Genomic DNA, 25990 nt, shown 5'->3' with positions numbered 1-25990 from the left:
CTAGTCCTATTAATCTTAGATTTGTTTTTTTCATATTGTCTCAGATTTTTCTTTTTGTATATTTTGTGTGATCAGATCACTGGAGATATTGCCTGAAGAAGGGTTTAATTTAATTATCAGGAGAACTCACCTTCACAGTTTTTTTTTTGGGGGGGGGCGAAGGGTGGGTCAAGGGCAGGGAAATAAAAAGGGAGAGGGAGAGATTGAGTGTGAGCCTCAGTAAGGCAGTGAGGAAGCCAGGCAGCAAGCTTTATTTGTCAGCCTAAGACTTAGGAATGCACTTTCCCCCTTTTTAGCACTAGGGCAGGACCTGAAGACTGCAGAAGTACAAATAATTTGCAAAACTGCTTTGACTCCATAGACCAAGATCCTCCTTTTGGAAAACTGAACGCAAGTTAGAATGATTTGGGTATTGTAGCACACCATTTGGTATGCCAAACAGAGGGTAGAATGAAGACAGGGACAGTGGCATTGCTCCATCAGCTCCACTAAGCACCCTTTTAATTATATCCTTCCCATCTCTAAGCTATTCAGTATCCTCTTTTAAGCAGTTATCAACAGCATTGACTTCAAAGTCAGAAAAGTTTGGAAAATGGCATCATTCCATATAGTCAATGGTGACCAAAGGAACCTTTCCGCATGGTAGCTCACAACCATCTGAGATCTGGTGCCCTCTTCTGGCCTGTAGGCATACATGCAGACAGAACACTGTATAATATATATATATATATATATATATATATATATATATATATATATATATTATTATTAAAAAGAAACCTTTCGTTCTAATCTAGCCGTGGTTAGGAGGCAGAAAGTTGCCATCACCATCATTTTTTTTAGGTGAGAACGAATAGCATTAGGGAACTTCCAAGACCCCCCCCCCCACTGCCCCACATCAAATCTTACATGAACAAGTTGAAGAGGACAATTGAAAAAGCCAAGATCCACTGTAGAAAGAGAGCAAAATGTCCGTGTACAGTTTTATGTCAGCTGTCTGATAAAAGCTCTGAGAGAATTGAGAGGGACTATCTGGAACTTGCATTAGCTGAATCAGTGTGGTTTACCATGATATCAGTCACTTAGGGGAAAAGAAACAGCTCTGCCATGACTTGCAAGGAATTTATACATCTCATTAACAAATCAACAAAACCAAGTTCTTGCTGTCTTATTGACTGTACTGCTAACTTACTTGAGCTTGCCTATCAACTGCCATGCCTTTTGATCACCCTCCCATTAAATCCTTGTTGGTGACTAAAACATCCATGTAATTTTTCTTTAGGCACAGCTAGGTTAGTATGTAATTGGTCTGTTCAGAAAATGTGTGGGGCAAAGTAGGGAACATGTAGAGTTTGTAGCCTGTACTGGTGTCCAATCCAGTCATCTTACAGAAAGGAATTTGGCCTACAAGAGAAAGGGGATTTGAATTGCCAGACTTCTATCCTCATCCCGGCTTCAATTGCTAGTAGTTTGGCTCTACTCTTTTGAAGCAGTATGGGTAAACTAAGTTCTCTGTTTCAGAGGCTGTTCACCATGGTACTAGGTTCCTTAACTATCAGCCCAAAAGGTAAGGTGATTCTTAGTGGGCTGAGTTGTGATGGGGCATCTTATATGTTGTTTAATTGTTTCTGACCTCCATTCTCTAGATGCCAATAGAACCCTTTTTTTATCCAAAGTTGTAACCATCAAAAATATTTGGAGACAATTTTAAATTTCCATGGGGGAAAAGGAAAATAAAAGAAACTCTGCTGCTTGGAGGATGGCTTGCCTGGGAAAAGAGAGAACAAACTGAAAGTGGTACTCTAATCTCATAGACTCCAGCATTAAGTTGGATGTCTTGTTTGTCATTTGGTTCTTGCTGTTGGTGGTAGCATTGCTTCCTCAAACGATGTGTGTAGGCATGGTAGAGGAGTCTAGCACTGAATGGGTTAGACCGAGGTTACATATCTTGGTTCACATAGCCTCATACTCAGCAAGCATTAAGAGTGACAATGTATGACTTTCACAGTACTCTGACCCAGCTACATGCTGGAACACAGACTTGAATCACAAGCTGCTCAGGCCTCAATAGTCAACTGCCTGATGGAAGAGGTTGATCCACATTCAGGCCATTTCAGCAAATCCTACTGCTTTGATAAGAGTATGCAAGCAATGTAAGAGTGAGAGTGGGGTGGAGGTGACCATATGAGGGCCAGAGGCCTATTGCTGGGTTCATTTCTGAAGACAAACCACTTAGCTTTTCTGTGCCCCCTCCTCACTCTCTCTGTATGTCCTTCCCTCTGCCTGTCTCTGTGCTAAGGCTGGAATCTAAATCCTTGCACATGGCTAAACAAGCACTCTGCACCTATCAAATGGGATGTTGGCAGGACTTACTGTGTAGTTGTGGCATATGATTAGGTGTACAAAGCACCTTTGCTATGGATAGTGTTGCTGAAAATATATAGTGGGGCACATATGTGTGTGTGTGTGTGTATGTGTGTGTGTGTGAGAGAGAGAGAGAGAGAGAGAGAGAGAGATGAATGCAGTCATCTTTTTTTTTTTTTTTGGTTCCTGTTCTGGAACTAGCTCTTGTAGACCAGGCTGGCCTCGAACTCACAGAGATCCACCTGCCTCTGCCTCCCGAGTGCTGGGATTAAAGGCGTGCGCCACCACCGCCCGGCTGCAGTCGTCTTTAGAGAAGACTTACATAAGGAATTCTTCAATTGGCATTTTCTAGGAATTAGGAAAAGCAGTAGGCTGGGAAAAAAGTATAGTCTTAGAAAACAGCATGTTTAACTGGAACAAAACCTGACACCACAAAATGAGCGCTGTAGTGCTTTATACACATAGTAATGCATGAAATTCTCACACCTACTCCTATCCTTCTTTTGTAGGAATAAAAATACCTGCTTATCAAATAAATGAGTGAGCCTGACACCCAAGCTTTTCTGACTTTTGCTTTGCCATATTATCTCTTCCTCGCATGTTCTCACCATAATAACACCATTTACTTGGAAGCATTTTCTGGAAGTTAAACACATGGGCCAACCAATATTGAACTTTCAGCCTCCCAAACAAAGAGCTAAAGAAAAAAACCAACTTTTCTTTATAAAGTACTCGGCTACATATATTTTGTTATAATAATAAAAAAGAGATTAAGACAGAGACTATAGAACATTTTGTCACACTAGCAAACTTATTTTTATATTTGTTTCTTTCTTTCTATTCAACTTTTATGTTCTTTGCCTAGTTTTTACATTGCTGGAAAAGACAGTCTCACATGTCACCTGGGCTTCTGTATGAGCTCTTCGTAGGTTGTAATGCTTTTTTTCATTGCTGTGACAAAATATCTGACAAAAAATAAGTAAAGGAAAGAAGGAAGGAGTAGTTGTGGATTTTTCTTTGGACCACTGCCCCAAAATAATGGCATGGAGACATATTGTTAATTATGAAAGCTTAGCCTTTAGCCTGGTGTTGTTCCCAACTAGCTCTTATAACTTAAATTAATCTATTTCTATTCATCTAAGTTCTGCCACATGGTCTCCTCCATTCTGTATATCTGACTTCCTCTGTGTCTCACTGGTGCCTCTCACATCCTAGATTCATTTCCTCATTTCTATCTCTTGGTTGTTCAGCTCTTTATTAAACCAATCAGAATAAAACGTAGACACATTTTCACACAGTATGATCAAATATCCCACAACAGGGCATCCATCTTTGGCCTATGGGTCTAGAATACCTGACTTTTCTGTGAAGCAGGAATTTTGAAGGACTGTCCTACCTTGTCTTGACAAAGTTTGGCAGTCCCTTTCTTTTGTATCCTGCTTGTCCAGTTTAGACAGCATACCGTCAGGAGTTGAGGTAAAGGTAGTTTCTTGTCCAATGGAGCAAACTCCATATGGAGGTTCTTTGATACCCATCATCATCTTGGAAGTAGATTGGTGCTGTCAGGAGTAGACATGTCTCACTGTAATGGAAAGTCTTATGTTATTATAACATCTTAAATGCCATATTCTGTAGATCTCTGAAGTGTTTGAAGACCACCTATCTACCTAAAATATATCTGTTTAACCTTAAAAACATGACTACAAGTTTGATTATTATAGAGGACTAACTACTAACCTGCATTTTTTAATTATCCTAAATAGTTTATAATAAGAGCTTTCAAGAACTAGAACTTTACATTATATTTTTTAATGAGCTGTTACAAAGGTACAGTACCTTAAGAGTAAAAACATATATACAGTATGTTCTAACAAAAATAACCTTAAGTTTGTATCAATATATAAAAATCCATATCAACATAAAATATTTGAGATAGTTACTTTTTAGTTTAAAAGTAGATTCAATAATCTACCCATTTATCCTCTTATTCCCATATTTCCCATCTTTAAAATATTTTTAGAAAAAGATCCCTGAATTTTGCCTTCTTTACTTTGTTTCCTCCCTGACTATGACAAATAACAACTTACAAACAAACCCCATAAATAGTTATAAATAGCCGGGCGGTGGTGGCGCACGCCTTTAATCCCAGCACTTGGGAGGCAGAGGCAGGCGGATCTCTGTGAGTTCGAGACCAGCCTGGTCTACAAGAGCTAGTTCCAGGACAGGCTCCAAAACCACAGAGAAACCCTGTCTCGAAAAAAAACCAAAAAAAAAAAATAGTTATAAATACCCATAACCGATTGAACAGCCCAAATCACCCATCCCACCTCTTGGGAATGTGATGTTATATTCTTAAAATTACTTCCTGTTGTCTCAGGGTGATGGCATCTTTAAGTGGCTCTGAGAAAATTGAGGTAATGGTCATGTCCTAGGAGAGCTAGCTGTTGTCCAGTCTTGGTGTGATGGGAAAGTGCAAAGATTATCTGAAGTCCTGGGTGGAGTAGCCTATGAGACTGGACCATCTTGTTTAGCAGCTTTGAAGTTGTTCTGGATGCAGATTTTTGAGGAAACTGCAACAGAGGTATTCTGAGAGACAGGATCACCTGGACTACTTGTCTTCATTGATGATTGGTCCTTTTTTTTTCTGAAGACACACAAACTTTTAAAGGTAACATACATATCTGCATTAACACAAATATGGAATGTGAGATGTGCACAAATCAGCTATTCTCTGGTCTCACCCTGATACTATTGCTTTTTCCTTTGTTATGATGCAGCTTCAGAAGCTAGAGTCACAGAAGTACGGCATTCTTGGACTGGCCTGAGTCCCATGCTGAACTTACAGCTTCCTCTGGAAGTAACAAAGGTAGGAAAGAATTGGTTAGAAATTACCCCCATGGGTAAATAGTACTTTAAATGTTCTTGAGAGAAAATTAAGTACCAGTTACTAAAAAGGAATCTCTTCTCAGTGTAAGGACAAAATATACGGAATATGTTTTCCCTGTAATTCAATACCTAAAGTTTCTGATTTTTTATTGTGGTAGAAAATTTGAGGAGGATGTTTCTTGTGGTGAAAGTCTGATGCTTCTCAATTCTCCAGAATATCTTCAATTTCATCCTCTAAATAGAACAGATTTTCTTCCTGGATCAATCAGTGTTTTTTTTCCCACCTGTGTTCCCTATCCTTTAGCTGTACTTTGTTTAGGGTCTGATGTTGGACTCAGTGTTTCTCACGAAATTGCTTAGGGCAGTGGTTCTCAACTTTCCTAATGCTGCAACCTTTTAACATGGTTCCTCATGTTGTAGTGATCCCCAACCATAAAATTCATTTCTACTTCCTAACTGTGATTTTGCTACTGTTATGGATTGTAATGTAGATATCTGTGTTTTCTAGTTATCTTAGGTAATCCTGGTAAAAAGGGTTGTTTGACCCTCATAAAGGGTTGAGAACCACTTACCTAGGTGTCATTTGACATAGGGAACTGTGCACAAGGCTTGCCTTTGGCTCTATCCAAAAGGATTCAATTGGTCAAATTTTGGAGCATCTCCTTAGAAGGCACTATCAGGTAGCTATTAATTTTTTTCTGAGGTGTGGATTTTGATTATTTTGGGGGCATCATCTTATTTTCAGTTTTGGTTTCATTTCTCTGATTAGAACTAGCTTTTAATAAATATCATTGATCACCAAAGGCCCAGTTGTGGTTGCTGTCTCAGAGGTAGAGGAAAGATTGAATGCCAGGACATACAGCTGCAAAAAGGAAACCCATTACTCAAATGTGTACAGGTGCCTCAGGAAGTAAGAGTTATCCTATGGGGAGCTGGGCTTTGTAGCCCTGCTGTGCCCTCTTTAGCCCATAGTAGATGAACCTGAGGCTCCCTTCAGACAGACACCAGAGGGCAGCAGATGCACAGCCCCAAGTCTTTAGGAATGTCAGTCACACTTGTTTGCTCTGGGGAGCTCTTTTGTAGCCCAAGGCACATCATGGACCAAGTGGCCTTATCAGATAAATGGCACAAGTCTGGTTTTTGAAATCCACATCTTGTCATTTCTGGAGCTGTTGGAATCTTATTCAGAAAGCTATTATGTCTAAATTCTTTAAGAGTTAAAGTGTGAGTATGTGTGCAGGTGTCTGTGGAGGGCAGAGGTGTTGGATCTCCTGGAGCAGAAGGTACAGTGGTTTATAGGTGGCTGTGACCTGCCCAAATGGGTGCTAGGAAGTGAGCTTGGGTCCTCCCTAAGAGCAGTACTAGCCCCAAACTGCTGAACCATCTCTCCAGCCTCTATGCCTTTATCTTGATAGTTTCTCTTAATAGTTCCATAGTTTCAGGTCTTTAATACAATTTAAGTTGCATGGTGATAGATGAAGATACAGTTTTTTTTTCTACATGTGGCTATCAGAGGCTGAATTTCCCTCTTTTTCTTTGTCCAGGATCAAGTGGTTGTAGTTGCTTGGGCTTATTTCTGGATCTTCTGTTCTATTGCATTAGTCTACTGTCCAAGGAGTTTCCCTAATCTTTCAAGGGATCTCAAATCAGGCCAAACTAGGATTTATGGCTTTGACACAAAAATATAATTTCAGGACTGGCCAGTCTGAAGCAGAACTGGGGTTTATTTTATTTATTTAGCATGTATGTATGTATGTATAAACATGTGTGAGTGCAGATGTGCTATTGAGTGATGGGGCCAGGCCTTCTGCACACATAAATGTTAGCATGACTTGCAGGCAGCAGCTCAAACCATGGGCATCCACGTGAGCTTCAGTGGTAAAATGGACCATAGACATCAACACGGTCCTTGACTTTTTTAGGACCACTGACCACTCATGGTCCTCAGTGTCCCTTACATCAGCATGGTGTCCTGAGGCAACAAAGTCCAAGGACATCACCAAGGCATCAGGGAGTGGTACAGACTGCATATGTCCACATGGCTCTCATGGCCCCCAACTGTAAAATATATTCATTGCTACTTTATAACTATACTTTTGTTACTGTTATGAATTATAATGTAAATATTTTCCTAGATAGAGGTTTGCCAAAGTTTGAGAACTACAGGGTTCTCTAGACTCTAGAGAGTAAGCAACCTTCAAGATTCACAGGAGAGGAGACAGACAGAAGCACTTACAGGAGTGCTGTACCCTCTGGGGCTGACAAGAAAACTGAGGCTGGGGCTGGCTCAGCAAATGAATTCCAGTTTAGAGGCAGCTTTGTTCATGGACATCCCCAGCTACCTCAGTGAAGCTGGAGATTGCTTTGTGTTGAATAAACTTAAAAGGAAAAGAAGTCACACTTCATGGTCTTTATGGTAGCCACTTATTGTATTCTGATGGGTGTGGTGGTTTGGATGTGAAATCTCCCCATGGGCTCATATATTTGAAAACTTGCTCCCCAGTTGGTGGTACTGTTTGGAAAGTTATGGAATCTTTGTAGGTTCAAACTTTCCATGAGGGTTTATAGTCTTGTCCCCTTTCTGCTTGCTTTCTTTACTTCCTGCATGTGTATGTGATTAACCATCTCCTTCAGGCATTCCGGCCTTTCTTGCCATTATAGACTCTTTTTCCTCTCTCTGGAGCCATAAGCTAAAATAAACTCTTTGTCCTCTCCAGCCGCCACACTGAATTGGACCAGATTATTATTTCATACTCATCATTTGCTTAGAGCCAGCATTTTCCCCACTGTCCTTGTTCCCCATGTCCACTGCATTTTGGCCTTTCTTTTTTCTTGCATTATTGTCCTTCTAAAAAGATAAATAATTTAAAGAAATTCCTTTATTAATGTATAGTCATTGAAAACTATATTTTTTAATTTTTGAAATATCTTCATTTTTCTCTTAAGGTCTAGATCAGACTACCTACTTTTTCAGTCCTTTTAATTTATCTTCAGTAGTGATGACAATGAGGGGTAGGAAATGTCTTCATATATTTATGCCTACTTTTCAGGGTCACTATTAACTGTTATTCATATAACACTCTGTGAACAGTGGTAGAATACTATAAAGGCTTTGATGTACTAAATGATAAAAAACTCTTACTGTATATATTTAATAATAAAAAATTAGACTGCTACTCAATTAAAACATCATAATAACCCCCAAGACAAAAAAGAGACAGAGGTAAAAAAAATTTAAAAATTTAGCACTAAAACATTAGCTATAAATGGGCTCATCTTTCTTGTGTGTGGGGGGAAACAGTCAAGTTAAACAAAATGAAACAACAAACAAATCTACCTCCATGTTTAGAAAACTATATATGAAGGTTGAGAATAATGAGAGATTTTAGGGAAATATTAAAGAAATGAAGAATGAGTGAATAATGACCAGGCAGAATGAATACAGTGCATCAAGCTGATTATTGAAATATCTGATTTAATTGCATGTAACTGAGGACACTCATTGGTGGGCACTGGTAACTATATCTCTGGACACCGCACCACCTCTCTTTGCTCATGCTTTAGGTCTCTCACTGTGCTGCTTGTTAGCTGTACTCAGAGCACAAAATGTTACTCTTGGAAGTACCAAGGTGGTGTGCAGTGGATAGGCTCTTCTTTCCAGATGTTCTTCAGCCGCTGGGCCCATGATTCCACCATCACTTTTCTTTCTTCTTCTGATGAAATGTCAATACCAAAACTGATCTGTGGGGCAAGGACTTTAAATCCACAGAAGTGCAGTATACCATGCTGAAGACAGAAAGGAAAGAACTGATCATAACCACGTTCTTTATGTACACTCAGTTAAATTACTAAACAGAGGAAATGATGTGAAGAAGCCTTCAAAAATCATGAAATAGATGCTACAAAGTAACTGAAAACAACCCATTACTGGATAGTTGCAGGACAGAGTGCCTTATAAACAGAAGACCTGGCAGCTGAAATTTAAGACAGATCTTAACTAATGAGTCCATCACTAAACATTACAGTTTTGATGGATTTGTCAAATTCTGATACTTTGAATGCTATGTACCAAGAGGTTATTTTAGCTATGATGTACTGCTGTAGAAAGTTGTTGATCCTACTTGTTAATTGAAACAAATTTTAAGCACTATTTCTTGTATACCGTTTATGTACAACAATAATAAACAAGTGGTAAATATTTTTATTTAAGGATCTATCTAGGCCACTAGGAAATAAATTACAAGTAATTCTTTCTGGAGGTGTAGATTAAGTGGACTTTAAAAATATTTTATATTATTTACATTTTCTTCTACTACATGTTGTTGTAAACTGGGGTAAAGTACATATTTTTAGTCAGTGATATGTATGAGAATGGCTAGCCTTCAGAGAAGGATGCTCACAGCTTGCAATTGCCCTTAATGTAGCAGCACTAATCCACCAATCGTAATCATCTTCCGAAAAGAGCCCAACTTCTCCCTGGAAATGTCACACTTTGTCTTCTGCATGATGCTCTTCAAAACTTACATCCTTATCCAAGCATTACTTAGAGGTGGAGTTAGAGGACAAAAACCTACATACATGTTTTTACATTACTTCCTTCAGATAACATGATTTCATTTATTGGAAATCAGCTCTTTCAAATACACTATTGGAGGCTGGAGAAATAGCCCAACAGTTAAGAGCACTTTCTACTCTTGTTGGTAACCAGAGTTTGGTTACTGGACCCACATGTGGTTCACACCTCTCTGTAACTCCAGTCCCAGAGGTTCAAATACTCCCTTCTGTTCTCAGTGGGCACTGCACACATGTGATGTGCACACATGCTTGCAGGCAAAACACACATAAAACTAAATACATAAAACACATAAAATAAATTTTTATAAAAATAATTTATGGGGTTGGTAAAATGTTTCAGTGGCTAAGGGTACAGGCTGCCAAGTCTGTGATGACCTAAGTTTGATCCTCAGGACCTACATGGTAGAAGAAGATAACCAACTCCTGAAAATTGTCCTCTGATCTCCATGGGATGCTGTGGCATGGACATCTCTCCTCTGCTACAACAAATAGTGTAATTTAAAAAATAAATTAAATTTTAAAACATCAATTATATCAGTAGAAGAACTCAACAAATGGACTAGGTGGAAGCAGGGCAGGGAGAGAACAGTAGCTGTCACAAATACAAAAGGAACTTTTAGGTGACTGAATTTAAAAGGGTAACAGTGGGCTAGGGAGACGGTGCAGATGGTTAAATGCTTGCTGTGCAAGGATAAGGCCCTGAGTTCTGAACCCTAGCAATCAGCATGGATCTGTAACCCCAGTATATGTGGGGAGAGGGACAAAGACAGGCAGATCCCAGGGCTCACTGGGCACCCAGGCTAGCCAAATCAGCAAGCACCAGGAACAGTGAGAGATGTAATCTCAAAATATAAGGTGGAAAGTGATCAAGGAAGATACTTGAAATTGACCTGTAGCATTCACATATGCATGGGCAAGTGCATTCGCACATACATATACACATCTGTAACTCACTCGAGAGCAAACAACAAAGACAAGGAGTGAACTTAACTATATCCATATAAAAGAAACTCTTTTGCAAACATATAATAGGATAATTCACTAACACAGAGAGCTGACAAATCAGTTAAAAATGCTAACATCTCAATAGAAACAGGGAGTAAGATTCTGAACCTAGAAAGAAAAGGGACAATTCCTCATTTTTATTTATTATTTTGAGACAAGGACTCTTATATCTCAGGTGGGCCTCAAACTTGTGTAGCTGAGGATGACCCTGAACTTCTGGTCCTCCTGCCTCCATCTCCCAAGTGGTGATTATGGGTATGCACTACCACAACTAGCTTATGGGGAGCTGGAGCTCAAACTCAAGGCTTTGTGTACACTCAGCACTTGTTCTACCACAGAACCTGCATCTTGTGTCCATAATGTCTACATTCACCAAAGCAATCACTCCAGCTATTAGGTACCAGCCTTCCTCACACCTAGACAGGTATCTCTCCTCATCATATGGAAGAGCACATCCATTTAGCTTCCCAGGTCTCCTAGGAGTCTTGGCGCTGAAGTCTGCCTCTTGTTCTCTTTCCCTCACTGGGGAGTTCCATGCATATGAATATCCTAGCCTGCTGGAACTCACTCTGCCATCGCCCTTCTTAGTAGATGGCTGTTCTTTAGTCACTCTTCTGTCTAGGGTGTTAGAGGCCCAAGTGAAGCCGTTCAGATCGCGGGGTCTACAGTACCTCTAACCAAGGCTAATGGTGGTGCTAGCTTCATAGAGTATTGTAAGTCTGGGGAGGGCTCTCCAGGCCTTGGTGTTGCTCATCATTTATACCCACATACCTGGTTCTACTTCAGGGCTATTACAATCCTCATAAAGCATACAACAGGATAACCAGGTTTGGCTTTACTTTGGGTCAAGCATTATCAAAATTGTTTGTCTGTCTTCTTAGCCAGCCTTTAAACTACTACTGATTTAAAAAAATAAGGATAAAATGTTATTATTTTCTCTATCTAGCTGGGAGTCAAATGGAGTGTCAAGCTTACATGGTGTATGTGTGTGTAAGGTGCAGTGGAGATGGGGAGAGTTCAGCGTGTGAGGAAAGCAGAGAAGGCCCACAGGGCCTGTTTACCTGGAGTGGCCATAGGAAGTACCGGAAATCTCCACTGACACCTGCTTTTGTGTACATCTCAGCTGTACCTCCAGTGGTCAAGGAAAGGAGGGCTAATTTACCCTGCAGGCAGGGAAGAAAGTAAATGCATCATGTGGTTGCCAGAATAGAAAACAGTGCTCCTTTGATGTTATACAGGAGTTTATGGTGGTTAGAAGGGAGCCTAAAGTCAGGTTCATTCCAGGTAGACAAATATAATCCCCCCATGTCCCACACACCCATCTAAAGGTGATAGCTAATTCCCTAACAGGGATGGGGACAGAGCAGGCAGCAAAGGGATAAGTGAATATCAAACTTCTAACATGTAAGACTTCTGGAGGAAACTAGGTTGCAGAGACCCCAAGAGAACTGAGATACTGACCTCAGGGCTGATGGGAAAGTGAGTGAATCTCACACAGGATGATCATGCAATGATGGCCAGTATCTTGGTTACTTGAGTCATTTTCCTCATAAACACTTAAGTTTTGAAGTTTTTAGGATTTAAAGCCATTTTCTTAGTAGGAAGTTCTCTCAGTAAGACATTTGCAGATGCTATGCATGGTACCTAGCAGGTTTCTCACTCCCTCTTCTAAAATACAGGAGGTGTGTGATTATCCCCCAAATCAGTGTGGGCATGTGGATCCCAAAAGTGTAAACTAGTATAAGACCAGCCAAGGCTGGGGCTGAAAACAGTACCGTCCATGCCATTACCCATTTCACGCTTGCGCAGTACCCAGCCCCATACTTCTTTTGCCTGTGTGAAGATTAGTGTAGATGCATATCCCTCGCTATCAAAAAGCCCTGAGTTTAAAAAAGGGTGTACTTATCATCCATGAAGTGTGCTGTGCATACATTAAGTGCTTAATAAATATTTACTTACCTTATACAAATATGCAAACTAGAAATATAAGTTGATAGATGCCCTCACCTTCCTCCCCCTGGAAGGATTCATACTGATCCTTATCCCCAGAGAACATACCTTGAGAAAACCGGAGTCATAAAAGCCTGGAATGTCGAAGGCAAACCCTTGGCACAGCACCCTGTCCATCCAGCCTTTTAGGATTGCTGGAACGCTGAACCAGTATAGTGGGAACTGGGGATGGAACAACAAGCAGAAACTGCTCTGTCTCGGGATTCATACTTTAGTCCCACTGACCTCTTCTCCCAGGACATCCAACAGGCAAAGGTAGGGCACAACATGGGTACAGTGGGATGAAGGGTAGAGCTGACTATGGTTGAGTTGCTAGTCTGGTGACTGTCTCCTGATGACAGTTCCTTATGCTAGCCACAGAGTAGGCAGTGAGGAAGTTTTATGCCAACTTGACACAGCTAAAGTCATCTGAGAGGAGGGAGCCTAATTAAGAAAATGCTTCCATATGATCATGCTGCAGGCAAGCCTGTGGGGCATTTTCTTAATTAGCAATTGATGTAGAGGTCTCAGCCCATTGTAGGTGATGCCACTGTGGGCTGGTAATCCTGGATTCTGTAAGAAAGACTGAGCAAGCCAAGAAGCAATACTCCATGGCCTCTGCATCATCATCTGCCTCCAGGTTCTCACCCTGTTTGAGTTCCTATCCTGGCTTCCTTCTGTGGTGGACTATGAATGTGGAAGTGTAAGCCAAATAAACCCTTTCCTTCCCAACCTGGCTTTTGGTCATGGTGTTTCATCACAGCAATAGTAACCCAAACTAAGATAGGCAAGAAAACAGACTTTTGGTTAGTGAAGTCCTTGCATGATGGAAATCTGGGGAAAGCAAAAACACTCCAGAAGTGCTGCCATGGCTATTCTTGCTCAGAGGACTCAAGTGAGCAGAGCCCTTATATACTTAGCCCCTCTTCCTGTTGAGTTGACTTGGATTTCCAACAGTGCAACAATTCTTTGGAATCACACACTTACCTGACTGCCTAGATTATGAATATATGTTAACTGTACCCTGTCCAGTGCTGGTTGGAGTGGCCAGATTGAGTTAGTGCTTCTGGAAGTCAGTCTATAGGCCTAGTTCCTTCTGTAGCAGATATATATTCCAATCTGTGGTGTGTGTGTGTGTGTGTGTGTGCTCATTAGTATGTATGTAGTAGCTAATTAGAGGATGGAAACAAGGTTGTGCTGTTAATGGTAAGGAATTTAATGCAAGAGTTGGCCTAAACTGCCTTGATAAACTATTGTGCAGAGAAATCTGCTTCCCAGCTAGCTGGCATATCTGGGACAGGGGCCTTGGGAGGTTGAAAGCAGAAAGACTGCCATGATTCTGATGCTTCTGGGACCACTGGGCCAATGAGTACATTTTTGATTGATACTGACTTAGGGTTGTGAGTAACACTGATTATAAGAATCTCTTTATCGGGGCTGGAGAGATGGCTCAGAGGGTAAGAGCATTGCCTACTCTTCCAAAGGTCTTGAGTTCACTTCCCAGCAACCACATGGTGGCTCACAACCATCTGTAATGAGGTCTGGTGCCCTCTTCTGGCCTACAGGCATACACACAGACAGAATATTGTATACATAATAAATAAATAAATATTTTTAAAAAATCTCTTTATCAAAGTAGGAAAGTATTCTAATTAGACTTGTAACAGGAAAGGTATTTCAAATAACTGCAAACATAGTTAAAAAACACTAGTTCCAAATGTAATGTTCAAGTGTTTGTTCATAGGATGAATCTAATCCATTAATATAAGGAAAAAACAAACCTGAAATATCACTAGATCAGCTTCTTTCACCTTTCTCTGCTCCTCAAGTATGTCACTGGGCAGAGCTGTCTTCTTGTAGGCTTCATAGATTTCTATCCCATATCTGAAGACTTCAGGATTAGAGAGGGCACCTAGGAAGGAAGAGGTCAATTTCTCAATCCTAGGTGAGTGTTAAGCTTGTCCCAGCCTTCCAAAAACTGCTGTATGGTCTGGCCTCCTGAAAGCCTTGGGGATTTGCTGTGACCTGATCAGGTTTGAGACCAGGCTAAGGATAGAGAAGGCTGGGAGAAGTACTTCCCATCTACCAGGAGCTTTTCCTCTCTTCCTAACAACCATGAGATCACTGTAATTCCTGACTTAGTAGAGAGGAAGCCAAGACTTGTGAAAGGCTAGGTACTTAGTGCCGTATGAGTCCCAAGTAGCAGAAGTGGCCTGCAGGTAATGTGGCCTAAGACTCAGATGTGACCCCAATTGTATAGGATCAAAACTAGAGGGTGCAAACTCAAGACCTCTGAGATGCAAGAATCTGAATGGAAAGTGGATCAGTCCTTCAGTATTTTCATAGCTGAAAAAAGCTGAGCATTTCTTTGCATTCTGTTTTACCCTTAGGCTGTAACTACCATAGGGAAGAGGCAAGGATGTACTGGAGAGCTTATCAGATGGGGTGTGGCCACCACATTACATGCAGCCCAAATCCACCTAGGTTCTTTGCACTTACAGTGTCCTTCAGTATCCAAGGGAACTGGTTCTGACACTTCCTGCACACAATAAAATTGGTGGATGGATTTAAATGGTATAGTATTTGCTGACACTTTCCATCTTATCATCTGTATTTTTGACATGAGGTATGTATTATTTTACTAGCTTAAAAATTATGATTCCATATCCTACTTTCTATTTTCTTAGTCCCTGTGCTGCTGTTTATTAAGAGATAATAGTACTAGCTTTGCACATGCTTATCAAGTATTTGATTATTTTGATATATCCCCAGCCTGAACTATGTATTAAAAAAGGGTGTGCTGGAGAGATGGCTCAGTCGTTGAGCGCACTCGGTACTCTTGAAGAGGATCAGGATTTGGTTTCCAGCACCCAGGTCATAACCTCCTGTAACTCCAATTCTAGGAGTTCTGATACCCTCTTCCAGCCTCCTCAGGCACCTGTATGCATGTGCATGCATATAGGCGAGCACATAAATAAAAAAGGAGAAAGATCATGATGAATATTACAGGCTGTATCTGAGTTGTACTCTACACAACTCCAAGTGCATAGACAATAAGCACCTTCAAATTAGGGGTAGTAAATACTGGAAAAATGAGGTGAAATTATTATTTGCTAATAGTTGTTCACATGTCTGAAGAGCCCCGCAGAATAGATAGTTAGAGCTGACTGTGGTAGTGTACATCTTTGAGCCCAGCACTTGACAGACAGAAGCAGGTGGATCTCTGAGTTCAAGGCCAATCTGGTTTACAGAACAAAGTTCCAGTACAGCCAAGGCTGTTACACAGTGAAGTCCTATCTCAAAACAAACAACAAAAATGAAAGTAAAATGAAAAAAAAGGTTAGGGTTGGCTGAGTATATACCTATCAAAATCCATATGATAAAACACCTCAATAAACCTAAGGAATAAAAGGGGAGGGAAGGGAGAGAGGGAGAGAATGCAGAGCAAATAAAAGGTCACATCATTCTTGGGAAGCAAGAGACAGCATCACAAAAGGTGAATTCTTCCTAAGTTCACCTATATACTTAATGGAACTTTAGCAGAAATATCAGCAGATTTCTTTTTTTATATGGAATACTGACTTAAAAGATTTTATGGAAAACTAAACTAAAAACAATTACAAAAACTAGGAAGTGATATTGACCTAGTTTGATCAGAATATTAAATTATAGATATAGATAGATATAGATACATATTATTCTTTATGCTGACTCTTAGGAAACATTTTCAAGATTTCACCTCAAAGATGTTGGTTTCTTAATTACTGCTAATTTCTCAGCTCTAGCTGAGCAGCATAAATTGTTCCAGTGTGGTGATTTGAAAGAGATTGGGTCACCAAAGACTCATATATATGAGTGCTTAGTCATCAGTTGGTAGACTGGGAAAGATTAAGAGATGGGCCTTGTTGGAGAAAGTGTGTCACTGGGAGTGGATTTTGAGCTTTCACAAGCTCACAACAGATCTGGTATCTCACTTTACAGATCAGAATGTAGCCCTGAGCTACTTCTCTAGTACCATGCCTGCCTGCATGCCATCATGCTCCCTGCCATGGCAATAAAGGACTAACCCTCTGAAACTGTAGGCAAGGCCAGAATTAAATGCTTTTTTTAAAAATAAGGGTTGCCTGTGGTGTCTCTTCACAGCAACAGAGCAGTGACTAAGACATCCTGTAAAATAAAAGTTTTACTTCAATGGTACTGGTCTCTTGTTAATCATGGCTGACTCTTCAGCCCCAGCTGGCCAAAACTACGGAATCTTAATTCAAAATAGTAAATACATAATGATGGCCCCAATAGTCTAAGTAACACTCAAACTTCCCTCTGGAACTTCCCAACCCAGGTCTCCATTGTCTGCATTTCTGTCAACACTTTTTTCTTCCAGACTTCGACACAAGAGCTCACCAAGCTTTGAACATTCAGTGGCTTTTTTTCACCCAGAGTTCCAAAGTCCTTCCACAATCCTCTTTAAAACAACATGGCACCCCACTCCTGGTACCAAATTCTATCATAGTTAGGTTTACTACTGCTGTGATGAAACATCAAAAGCAAATCAACTTTGGGAAGAAAGGGTTTATATGACTTATATTTCCATATCACTGTTCATCACTGGAGGAAGTCAGGACAGGAATTCAAACGGCAGGAACCTAGAGTCAGGAGCTGATGCTGATCACTGGCTTCCTACTTATAGCTTGCTTGGCTTGTTTTCTTATAAAACACAGGACCAGCAGCACAGGGGTGGACCAACCCACACGTGTTGCCCCCCACCCCAGTTGCTAATTAAGACAATGCCCTACTGGCTTGCCTACAGCTTGATCTTATGGAAATGTTCAAATGATAAGAAGCTGTTTCCCCAGAATTAGTTTCATTGTGCTCAAGTACTTACAAGCTACTATAGCAATGATCCAGCCACTGTCCTAGAACTACAAGCCCAGAAAAAAAATCTCTCCTCAAGCTGGTTAAGTGTTCTGTGAGAGATGAGGAAGCAGACTAATGCTACCCTCATACTTGCCTACATAGCACAGATATCTCTGAAAATACAGAAAATGGGGCTGGAGAGGTAACACATACTTGTTTTTGTAGATGACCCAGATTCGGGTCCTATCACAAATGTCCAGAGGCTCACAGCTGCCTGTAACTCTAGCTCCAGAGTATCCAATGCTCAGTTCTGGCCTCTGCAGACAACCACATCCCTATGCACTACTCTCACATCGACATGCAGATAATAAAAATAGATTAATCTTTCCATTAAAAGAAACCTGTGGGGCAAAACAAACAAACAAAAACAACAACAAAAAAGAAACCTCACTACCTTGGGAGCAGAAGAATTGGGTGCTGGGGGACAGAGATGACAGAGACTGGCATCAGGACTCTTTGACCTGAGACTTGAGGTCATGAGGCAGCAGTTAGATATTGTTAACAGTTTTTTTCAATACAGGGTTTCTCTGTAGCTTTGGAACCTGTCCTGGAACTAGCTCCTGTAGACCAGGCTGGCCTCAAACTCACAGAGATCCGCCTGCCTCTGCCTCCTGCGTGCTGGGGTTAAAGGCGTGCACCACCATCACCCGGACAAAACACAGAAAATTTTAAGACAGATGATTTACCCCATGGACTCACCAGTGATATCATTTCTTGTGGCCCTCGGCTCAAAGTTCATGGCATATAAGTCAGACACAGTAACTGTGCATCCTTGCTTGCTCAGTTCTTCAACAGCCACATTCTTCAGGGACCCATTGAGGGACATGGGTTCTTGGTGTGCATAGATGATGAGCACTTTCTTCCCTGTATCAAGGGAAGAAATGTTTTCTTTGAAGAGCACATCTTTCTGTTAAAACTTGATGATGGCTAGGGCAAAAGTGATGTATAGGAACATAACTGCACTGAACCAAGAGAATCAGCAATTTTTTAATGGATGATAAAATAATGCATATTTTAGTGCTATTAGAGTATGCTATAACTTGGGCTTACTAATACAAATTGAGTAGCTCTTATTTTTTAAATACTTGGGACCAGAAATGATTTGGAATTTGGCTTTTTTTCAGACTTTGAAATATTTGTATAGACTTTATAGTCAAACACCTCAAACTTTAAAATTCAAAATTATAAATGCTCAAGAACCCACTTTTTTTGATTCTGGAGATTTGGTAATCATGTGCTCAGAACTGTATCTTTGGATTGAGATAGTCAGCCTTTACCTTAAAAAACATACAACTAAAATCTTTTAAAAGCCTGCTTCAGTTTTGATAGCCTCTATGACAAATTTTAGTCTTTCTCTATAACAGAAAATAAAACAAAATTAAAAGGAATTAATATCTTGTGCCTACATGGGTAGGCAGCAATAATGGCAACTTTCAGACTGGTGTATTCTACTTTCATCTTCTCAGGTACATGGACACCTGACCCTTAAATAAAATAGGATGGACCAGTCTCTTGAGGGAGACAGAACCATGTAGAACCTATCTTTTGGCGGTGACACTGAGACAAGAAGATTCTAAGAGCCGGCCATGAAGACACTGCTTCTATCACGAATAAGCCTGAGGATCTGAATTTGGATTCTAGTACCCAGCCAAAAAGCCAACAGTGTCAGCTTATGTCCATATATACCAGGAGCTCGGTGGCTAACCACTCTAGGTGAATCAGTGTGCTGCAGATTCCATTACAGACCCTGTATTTAAAAAATAAGGTTGAGGGGACTGGAAAGATGGAATAGTGGCTGCACTTCCAGAGGTCCTGGGTTCCATTCACAATCATTTGTAATGTAGTTCCAGGAAATCCAATGCCGTTTTCTGACTTCTGTGGGTACAAGACATGCATGCAGTACATAGACACATAGACACACACTCATATACATAATAAAATAACTTTTAAAAATCAGATGGAGAATGAGTGAGGAAGATATCCAGTATCAACCTTTGGCCTTCTCATGGCCACACATACAAGTGCACCTGCATATGTGCACACATACATACACACACATATACAGTAAAAGTCTTGGAATATGAGTACACCTATGTGCACATGTGTATATAGGCTAGAGGTCTGTGCAAAGGTCTGTGTCAGGTGTCCTTTTCAGTGGCTTTCTACCTTATTTTTTTGAGATAGTCACTCATTGAACTATTTGGCTAGAATGGCAGGACAGAGAGCTCTAGGGATACCTCTTTCTGCGTGCCGGGGTTACAGATGAGTGATCCTCTACCTGGCTTTTGTGTGGGCGCTATAAATCTGAACTCAGGTCTCGTGTGCATTTGGCGGGCACTTTACTGACAATTTCTCTGCCACTAAGATGTTAAACTCTTGATTTGAACTTTCTAGTCTAGGACCCTGAACAGAAAACAATGTTAGCATGAAGCAAACAATTTCAGGGCATCCATCTGAATGTAAAGGTTGAATTCCATGGGTTGGATTAATTATTAGGTTTTATTTCACTTTCTAATGCTCCAGTGTTATAAAGGAACTGTACTTGAAGGGCTTGCCAAAAGAATGAATATAAATGAAATACCTACATCAGTGTTTCTCAATTAGGGGCAAAGTTACCAGTCACAGGCACAGCTGTCAAAGATGGGGATATTTCTAATTATCATCACTGGCGGTGGATGGAGTGCATCTAGCATCTAATGGGTACAGCCCAGAGACAGTGTGCTAAAAAATGCTATAAGATGGCACCCTCACAACAGATCTGGTCTCAAATATCAGTAGTACCAGGGGTGAAAAATCCAAAGATAGGTACGAGGGACAAAATGACAAAATAAAGCTTAGCAGAGTCCTTTTCTGGCATGTATAAATAAATAAATATTGCAAAAGCAAAGGAAAACCCCAAATCTACACTATAACGTGTAAAATGAGGTAACTCTGCATGTTTAAAGTGAAACAATTACGTTACATATTACTGTGTAAAAAAAGTGAGTTGTAAAATTAGGTATGTGTCCCTGCTGTGTGCATATATGTAATAAGCAGACACAGAAGCACTGGAGGTGTGACACAGTCGTGGGACATGTGCTTCTGGGGCATGTGGTGCCAGTACTGCAAAAGGAGGGGAAAGGTAAAGATGGAATCAAAGGTTGGTCTAAAAAGCCAATTTCCTCAGTTCCCCCTTTTTTGAGAATTTTTTGTCCCATGCATGGTTTTTGACAAAGGCAGGATAGGCATATGCCCCACTTTTTCAGGAGGAGGTTGAAATGGGCAAAGTAAAAAATACAAAAGAAAATAATTACACACAATGATCCATGTCATAAACCAGGAGGGTTCATATATGCATCTATGTTGCTTGGAACTTTTAATAACAAATGATACAATTTCTGGCTAAATGTCTAACACACCATAACGGGTTATTACCTGCCATGTTGGAAGAGATGGGTTCTCTGATTTGATATAGTAGACTGGAATTTCAGGTACTGTCACTCTTCTTGGTGATTGTAAGACTCTGGAAGAGAAAAAGCTAGGGGAGGAATGGAAGATAGAGCTGAGGTTAGGATACCAACTGTAGGCCTCAGTGCGCTTCACAAACACATCTGAACAACAGCTTCTCAGAGGGTGAGCCAATTTCTGGAGAAGTAGGCTTTCTGGTATAAACCACACACAATGCCAAACCAGCGCTTTTTTTTTTTTTTTTTTTTTCCGTTTTCTGGAACGACTTGAACTTTCCATGTAGGCAGCTATAGAAGAACTCCTGGAAAAGGAACCATAGAGAAAAATTTGAGTGGTGCCTCCTCAGCTAGCCTTCCTGCATACCAAGATTTCCTTTTTAGCCAGTGAGGCTGATAAGATGAAGGGCACTGGGGAATTCAAGGGGATGTCACTGCATCACTGCAATTTTCTCAACTATAAATAAGGCCAGTTGGGTACCTCAGTCTTCCAACTAGAGGCACAGGTTGGCTCAGAAAAGTAATAAAGAAAGAAAGATGGCACACACACACACACGTGTGTGTATATATATAGTGGGTATAATATATGATTCTAGGGGACCTTGGGTGGAGATCAGTGGTACAACATGTACTTATCATGTGCAAGGTCTGGAGTTTAATCTCTAGCATCCTCCCCTTCAGTAAAAGATTTTGGGTTAAAATGTTCTTCATAATGGACTCCAAAGACAAGGAGGCTTGTGTCATCATTCTCTTGGCTGACCATCTCCAGAACAACTTTCTGGAAGCAGGATGTATTGGTTTGAATGAGAAATGTACCCCCTTAGTATCTGGTATTTGAATATTTGGTTTCCATTTGGTGATGCTATTTGGAGAGGTTATGGGGAGGTGCAGCCTTGCTGGAGGAGTATAACACTGGGGGTAGGCTTTGAGATTATGTAGCCTTGCCCACTTCTGTGATTGAAGATGTGAACTCTCAGGTCCCTGCTCCTGTCATCATGCCTGCTGTTTGCTGCCATATGCTTCCTTGTCATGGTAGATTCTTATTTTCTCTGGAACCATAAGCCAAAATAGACTTGTTGTTCTACAAGTCACCATTGGCCATGACATTTTATCACGGCAACAGCAAAGTAAGTAATATACAGTACTTCCTGCTATTTCCAGGAAAACACAAAACACTCAGATAAAAGTGAAAAACCAAACAGTCCAACTCAGAAATGGGTAGACTTTACCTACTTTCCCCCAAACTTACACAAATGAGCTCAATAAGCATGCGGAAAGGCATGCTAATCATTACGAACTACTATGGTTAAAATCAGAGTGGCAAGAGTTGGTGGCAGGTAAAGAGACTAGTTCAATGTTGGTGAGGTATAAAATGGTGCAGCTTCTATGGAAGGCAACTGAGAGGCTCCTTAAAAATTAAACAGGGAATCATTATGTTCTTCTGTTGATCAAGTTTCACTTGATTATCTGCTCAAAAGAATCAAAAGAAGGATCTGAACAGGATTTGAGGTATGGTAGGATATGTTAGTAATCCTGGATTGGGAGTTCAAGATCATCCTTGACTACTTACCTACAAGGTTTTGAAGCTCTTGGGTCACATGATTTTGAGACTGACCCACTTGTTTGAAACAAATTGAAATTTGTACCCTGGCAATGCTGAAGCATGAAGGGGCAGCCTGTATATGGCAGTTCTGTTGAATAGTCCACATCAGGTTTCATGGTCTAAGTTGATGAGGACGACTGAGCAGGTCTCTTCCTCGACCCGTTTGTTTACCCATGTCCATAGCTTTATTCACAACAACCACGTGTTGTAAGCAGCTATCTGGTGCAGTACTGAACGAGGTGGTGAGACACAGAAGTGAGCAAACAAACAGGAACTGAGCTTTATATATGCCCTTTGGTACTGGAGAGACAGTGAACAGTCAACAAGCAGGCAAAGCCATCAGCTCTTAGACAGTGGAAAGTGCTGGTGACGATGGCAGCAGTGACACCCTGAAGACATACTGTATTGGAATGAAAGATGTTTGTCACACTAAATAGAAAACCAATCCATGTTACCATGCTCATAGTACAGTACATGCTGCTTGTATAGGACTGGTGGGAGGAAATGGATTTATTTATTTAAGGATAGTCTTGAAGAAAACAGAGGTGATTTTTTTCAGTTTTAAACTTTCATTTGGTGATAGTGGTGCCGAGCTAGGGGCTAAGGGCTTTGGAAAGACGCCAAAGGTTATGCTGAGTCAACAGGTGGAAAGCTCCCTGCTGGGTGAAATCTTCCCCAGGGTACAGTCTCACCTTTTAAAAGTCAGAAGTGACCTTGACCTCTTGGGAATTCAGTGCCAAGAATTTTCTTTTCTGATGAATGCTATTTGCAAGTTAAATCCATGCACCTCTTTATAATGCCTTGTGGAAATGGGCGTACCTTAAGTCTAGGAGAAGGGTTAGAGATGGAGGTCAGAGTTCTTCCCACAGTTTACACTGCATGTTTATAGGGCAGATCTAAAGCTTCATCTCTGGCAGAGCACTAATCAGATGACTTTCCCATATCTCAGAGTCAGTAAACATTATGTAGACACCACAAATCCACATTTCCTGTTTCTGCTCCATTACAGAAGGGGTGTTAGAATAGAGACAGTGAATAGAGCCAGCCATGAAAAAACCTGGAGCAAGAGAGAAGTCCAGGCAGGGCAGGTGGGCAGGGCAGGGCAGGGCAGGGAAGGAAGGCAGGCAGGGCAGGGAAGGAAGGCGGGCAGGGTAGGCAGGGCAGGCAATCAAGTAAGGACCTGGTGGGAACTGATTTGGAAAGTTCCAGAAACAGCAAGAAAGGTTATTTAATTGGGCTGTGATCTGAAGTGAGTGGTCGGGAATGCAGTCTGGGAGCTGGATGGGGAACGACCAAGTAAATAGGGCAGAGTCAAGATTTTACCCTAGGAGTAACAGCAGACCTTAGGCAGAGGTTCCCAGAGCACTGCAGATGAACAAAGTACATCTTGAGATTTCCCGAGTGAGAGACCAGAGCCTCTTTAGTTGGGGCTTTCACTGCAGCGCCTTAGGCACACTAGACTCTCTTAAGCCTCTCCTTGCTTCACCACCCTAGCTGCCTGCTCAGCCCAGTTTACACATTTACAGGAAATGGAGCTGGAGCGTGGGAGTGTGCATCAGAGTTGAATTTCCTCTTACTCAACTCTCCTACTCTCCTAGCAGAAGAAATGGGAAGGAACACAGCCATCTCCTGACACAGGCTCTTCGCCCTCAGGTACAGAGGTGCATTAAGAGCTCTCCTTGGGTGGGAACTGCACATTTCCCAGGTGTTTAGTTTTGTTTCTGCTGCTGTTGTTTTGTTTTTGGTGGGAGGCTGTGGTTGTTAACCAACAAGCCACATGAAATGAGCTCTGATACTTAGAGATAAATGTAATTTTGTCTTAACACCCAGCAGCTATTTTGATGTTTTCACTGTATCATTTACAGGCAGGCTCCATGGTGGCCATTCTAGGAGCTAACGTGTCATCCTGTAGTGATATCATTGTGTGCCTGCCTTCTGTGCTCACTTAGGTTATGTCCTCCCAAAATACCGACCATCCCTCGCTATACGTCATGCTACTAGAAGTTTCTATCATTCACACAAATTCAGTTTTCTGTATTCCTCTGACTGAGATTTCCAGAGATTGGAGATTACTGAAACTGATAATTTCACATTAATAGTTACAGAAGCTGATATTTCTTTTGAGCCAGAGTCCTTAAAGGCAGTGTGAACAGCAGCTGCTTGAAGGCGCCAGGGAAGAGAAGACACCATATACAAACTTAGCTCTGGGCTCAACTTTGACTTTTATCCTTTGTTGGTAAATATGCAGTGACCCACAGCTGCTCTCTATCCAGAAGTGGGCTGACAGAATGCAACCGTTCGTCTTAAGCAGGACCTGGGCCTGATGTGGTAAGTCTACTGAGGTGCGAGGTGCGAGGAACCTCAGGGACACAAGATCTAATTCGCAAGCTAAAAAAATAGAAGGGGTATCGTCGGTCCAGCATTCCTCCTAGCCCCAAGGTCGCTTGCTGGAAAGACGTGCGCGCCCGGGGGAAGCAGTGAACAGACACTCTCACCTCAGTCTTCAGTGGGGAGTACGGCGCACACTGCAGACACCACCGGATTACAGGGCAGAAATGCCTAAAGCCAGCAGGCACCACAGCTGCGGCTGCGCAGTGGGATTCAGGGCCCACTTCCCCCACTGGGCTCCGCCCCTCGCTCCGCCCCCACAGTGTCCTCTGGCCGCCTGTGTACTGTAACCCACCCACAGTGCCGTATCACTGGGCTTCAGTCTTACCTCCCCAAGTCTCCTTCACCCCCCAGCCCCCGGGCTGGGCTCCAGTGGTTGTGGGCAGGACCAGTTTAGCTCTTTGCTGAAGACTGTCAGGAAGACTGTACTGGGAGAAGGGTAGAGGCGTCCTCCTGCTTCGTACTTTATCACGCACACAGCCTCTGAACATATACAGGTAAAACAGAACAAAACTCCCACAGTGTGCTACTAGGCAATCAAAAAAGGAATGAGTTGTGAATATACCCAGCTCCAGTCCGCAGGGAGTTTCCCAGAGTAGGGGCAACTCATCCCCCCAAATTATGTGTTTCCTGATTCTGTTTCTCAGAAGAGCAATTTAACAGGAATGGAGAATCAGAGTAGTGGTTGGAAGATTCTAGAGGGGAAATGGCTGTGACTATAAAAAGAACTTTTGTGTTGAGGGGCGAGCTCCGTGGTAACACACTTGCCAGATGTCACCAGTGGGGGAAACTGTGAAAAGGATATATAGGTCCAAATAAAATA

General features: G+C 41.4%; 1 protein-coding gene across 4 annotated transcripts; it reads right to left on the bottom strand.

The window, feature by feature from the left end:
- Positions 1 to 8724: 8724 nt before the first annotated feature.
- Positions 8725 to 25354, bottom strand: Nqo2 (N-ribosyldihydronicotinamide:quinone reductase 2). 4 transcript variants are annotated; one of them, XM_057787803.1, is made up of 8 exons: positions 25275 to 25354; positions 23472 to 23605; positions 21148 to 21250; positions 18433 to 18597; positions 14601 to 14731; positions 12889 to 13002; positions 11892 to 11993; positions 8725 to 9036 (listed from the first exon to the last, which is right to left on the bottom strand). In XM_057787803.1, the coding sequence occupies exons 3-8, from the start codon at positions 21152 to 21154 to the stop codon at positions 8860 to 8862; spliced, it is 696 nt and encodes a 231-aa protein (XP_057643786.1). In that variant the 5' UTR covers positions 21155 to 21250; positions 23472 to 23605; positions 25275 to 25354; the 3' UTR covers positions 8725 to 8859. The 4 variants fall into 4 exon arrangements, with proteins under 4 accessions (XP_057643786.1, XP_057643787.1, XP_057643788.1 ...); XM_057787804.1 differs by having other exon boundaries at positions 21148 to 21235; XM_057787805.1 differs by lacking the exon at positions 23472 to 23605.
- Positions 25355 to 25990: the final 636 nt, after the last annotated feature.

The sequence above is a fragment of the Chionomys nivalis genome, chromosome 13 (assembly GCF_950005125.1).
Source record: "Chionomys nivalis chromosome 13, mChiNiv1.1, whole genome shotgun sequence".
In the NCBI taxonomy this organism is placed as follows: domain Eukaryota; kingdom Metazoa; phylum Chordata; class Mammalia; order Rodentia; family Cricetidae; genus Chionomys; species Chionomys nivalis.
The sequence above is the reverse complement of the archived record's forward strand: the minus strand, read 5'-3'. Positions and strand labels throughout refer to the sequence as shown.

Bases quoted from the DNA above. Each gene is read 5' to 3' on its own strand.
- Nqo2 (XM_057787803.1), bottom strand. The intron at 14,732-18,432 runs GTGAGTCCATGG...CTTCCTTCCTAG, and splicing joins CACAAGAAATGATATCACTG to GTGCCCTCTCTAATCCTGAA. The intron at 9,037-11,891 runs GTAAACAGGCCC...TTCTGTCTTCAG, and splicing joins ACTTCCTATGGCCACTCCAG to CATGGTATACTGCACTTCTG.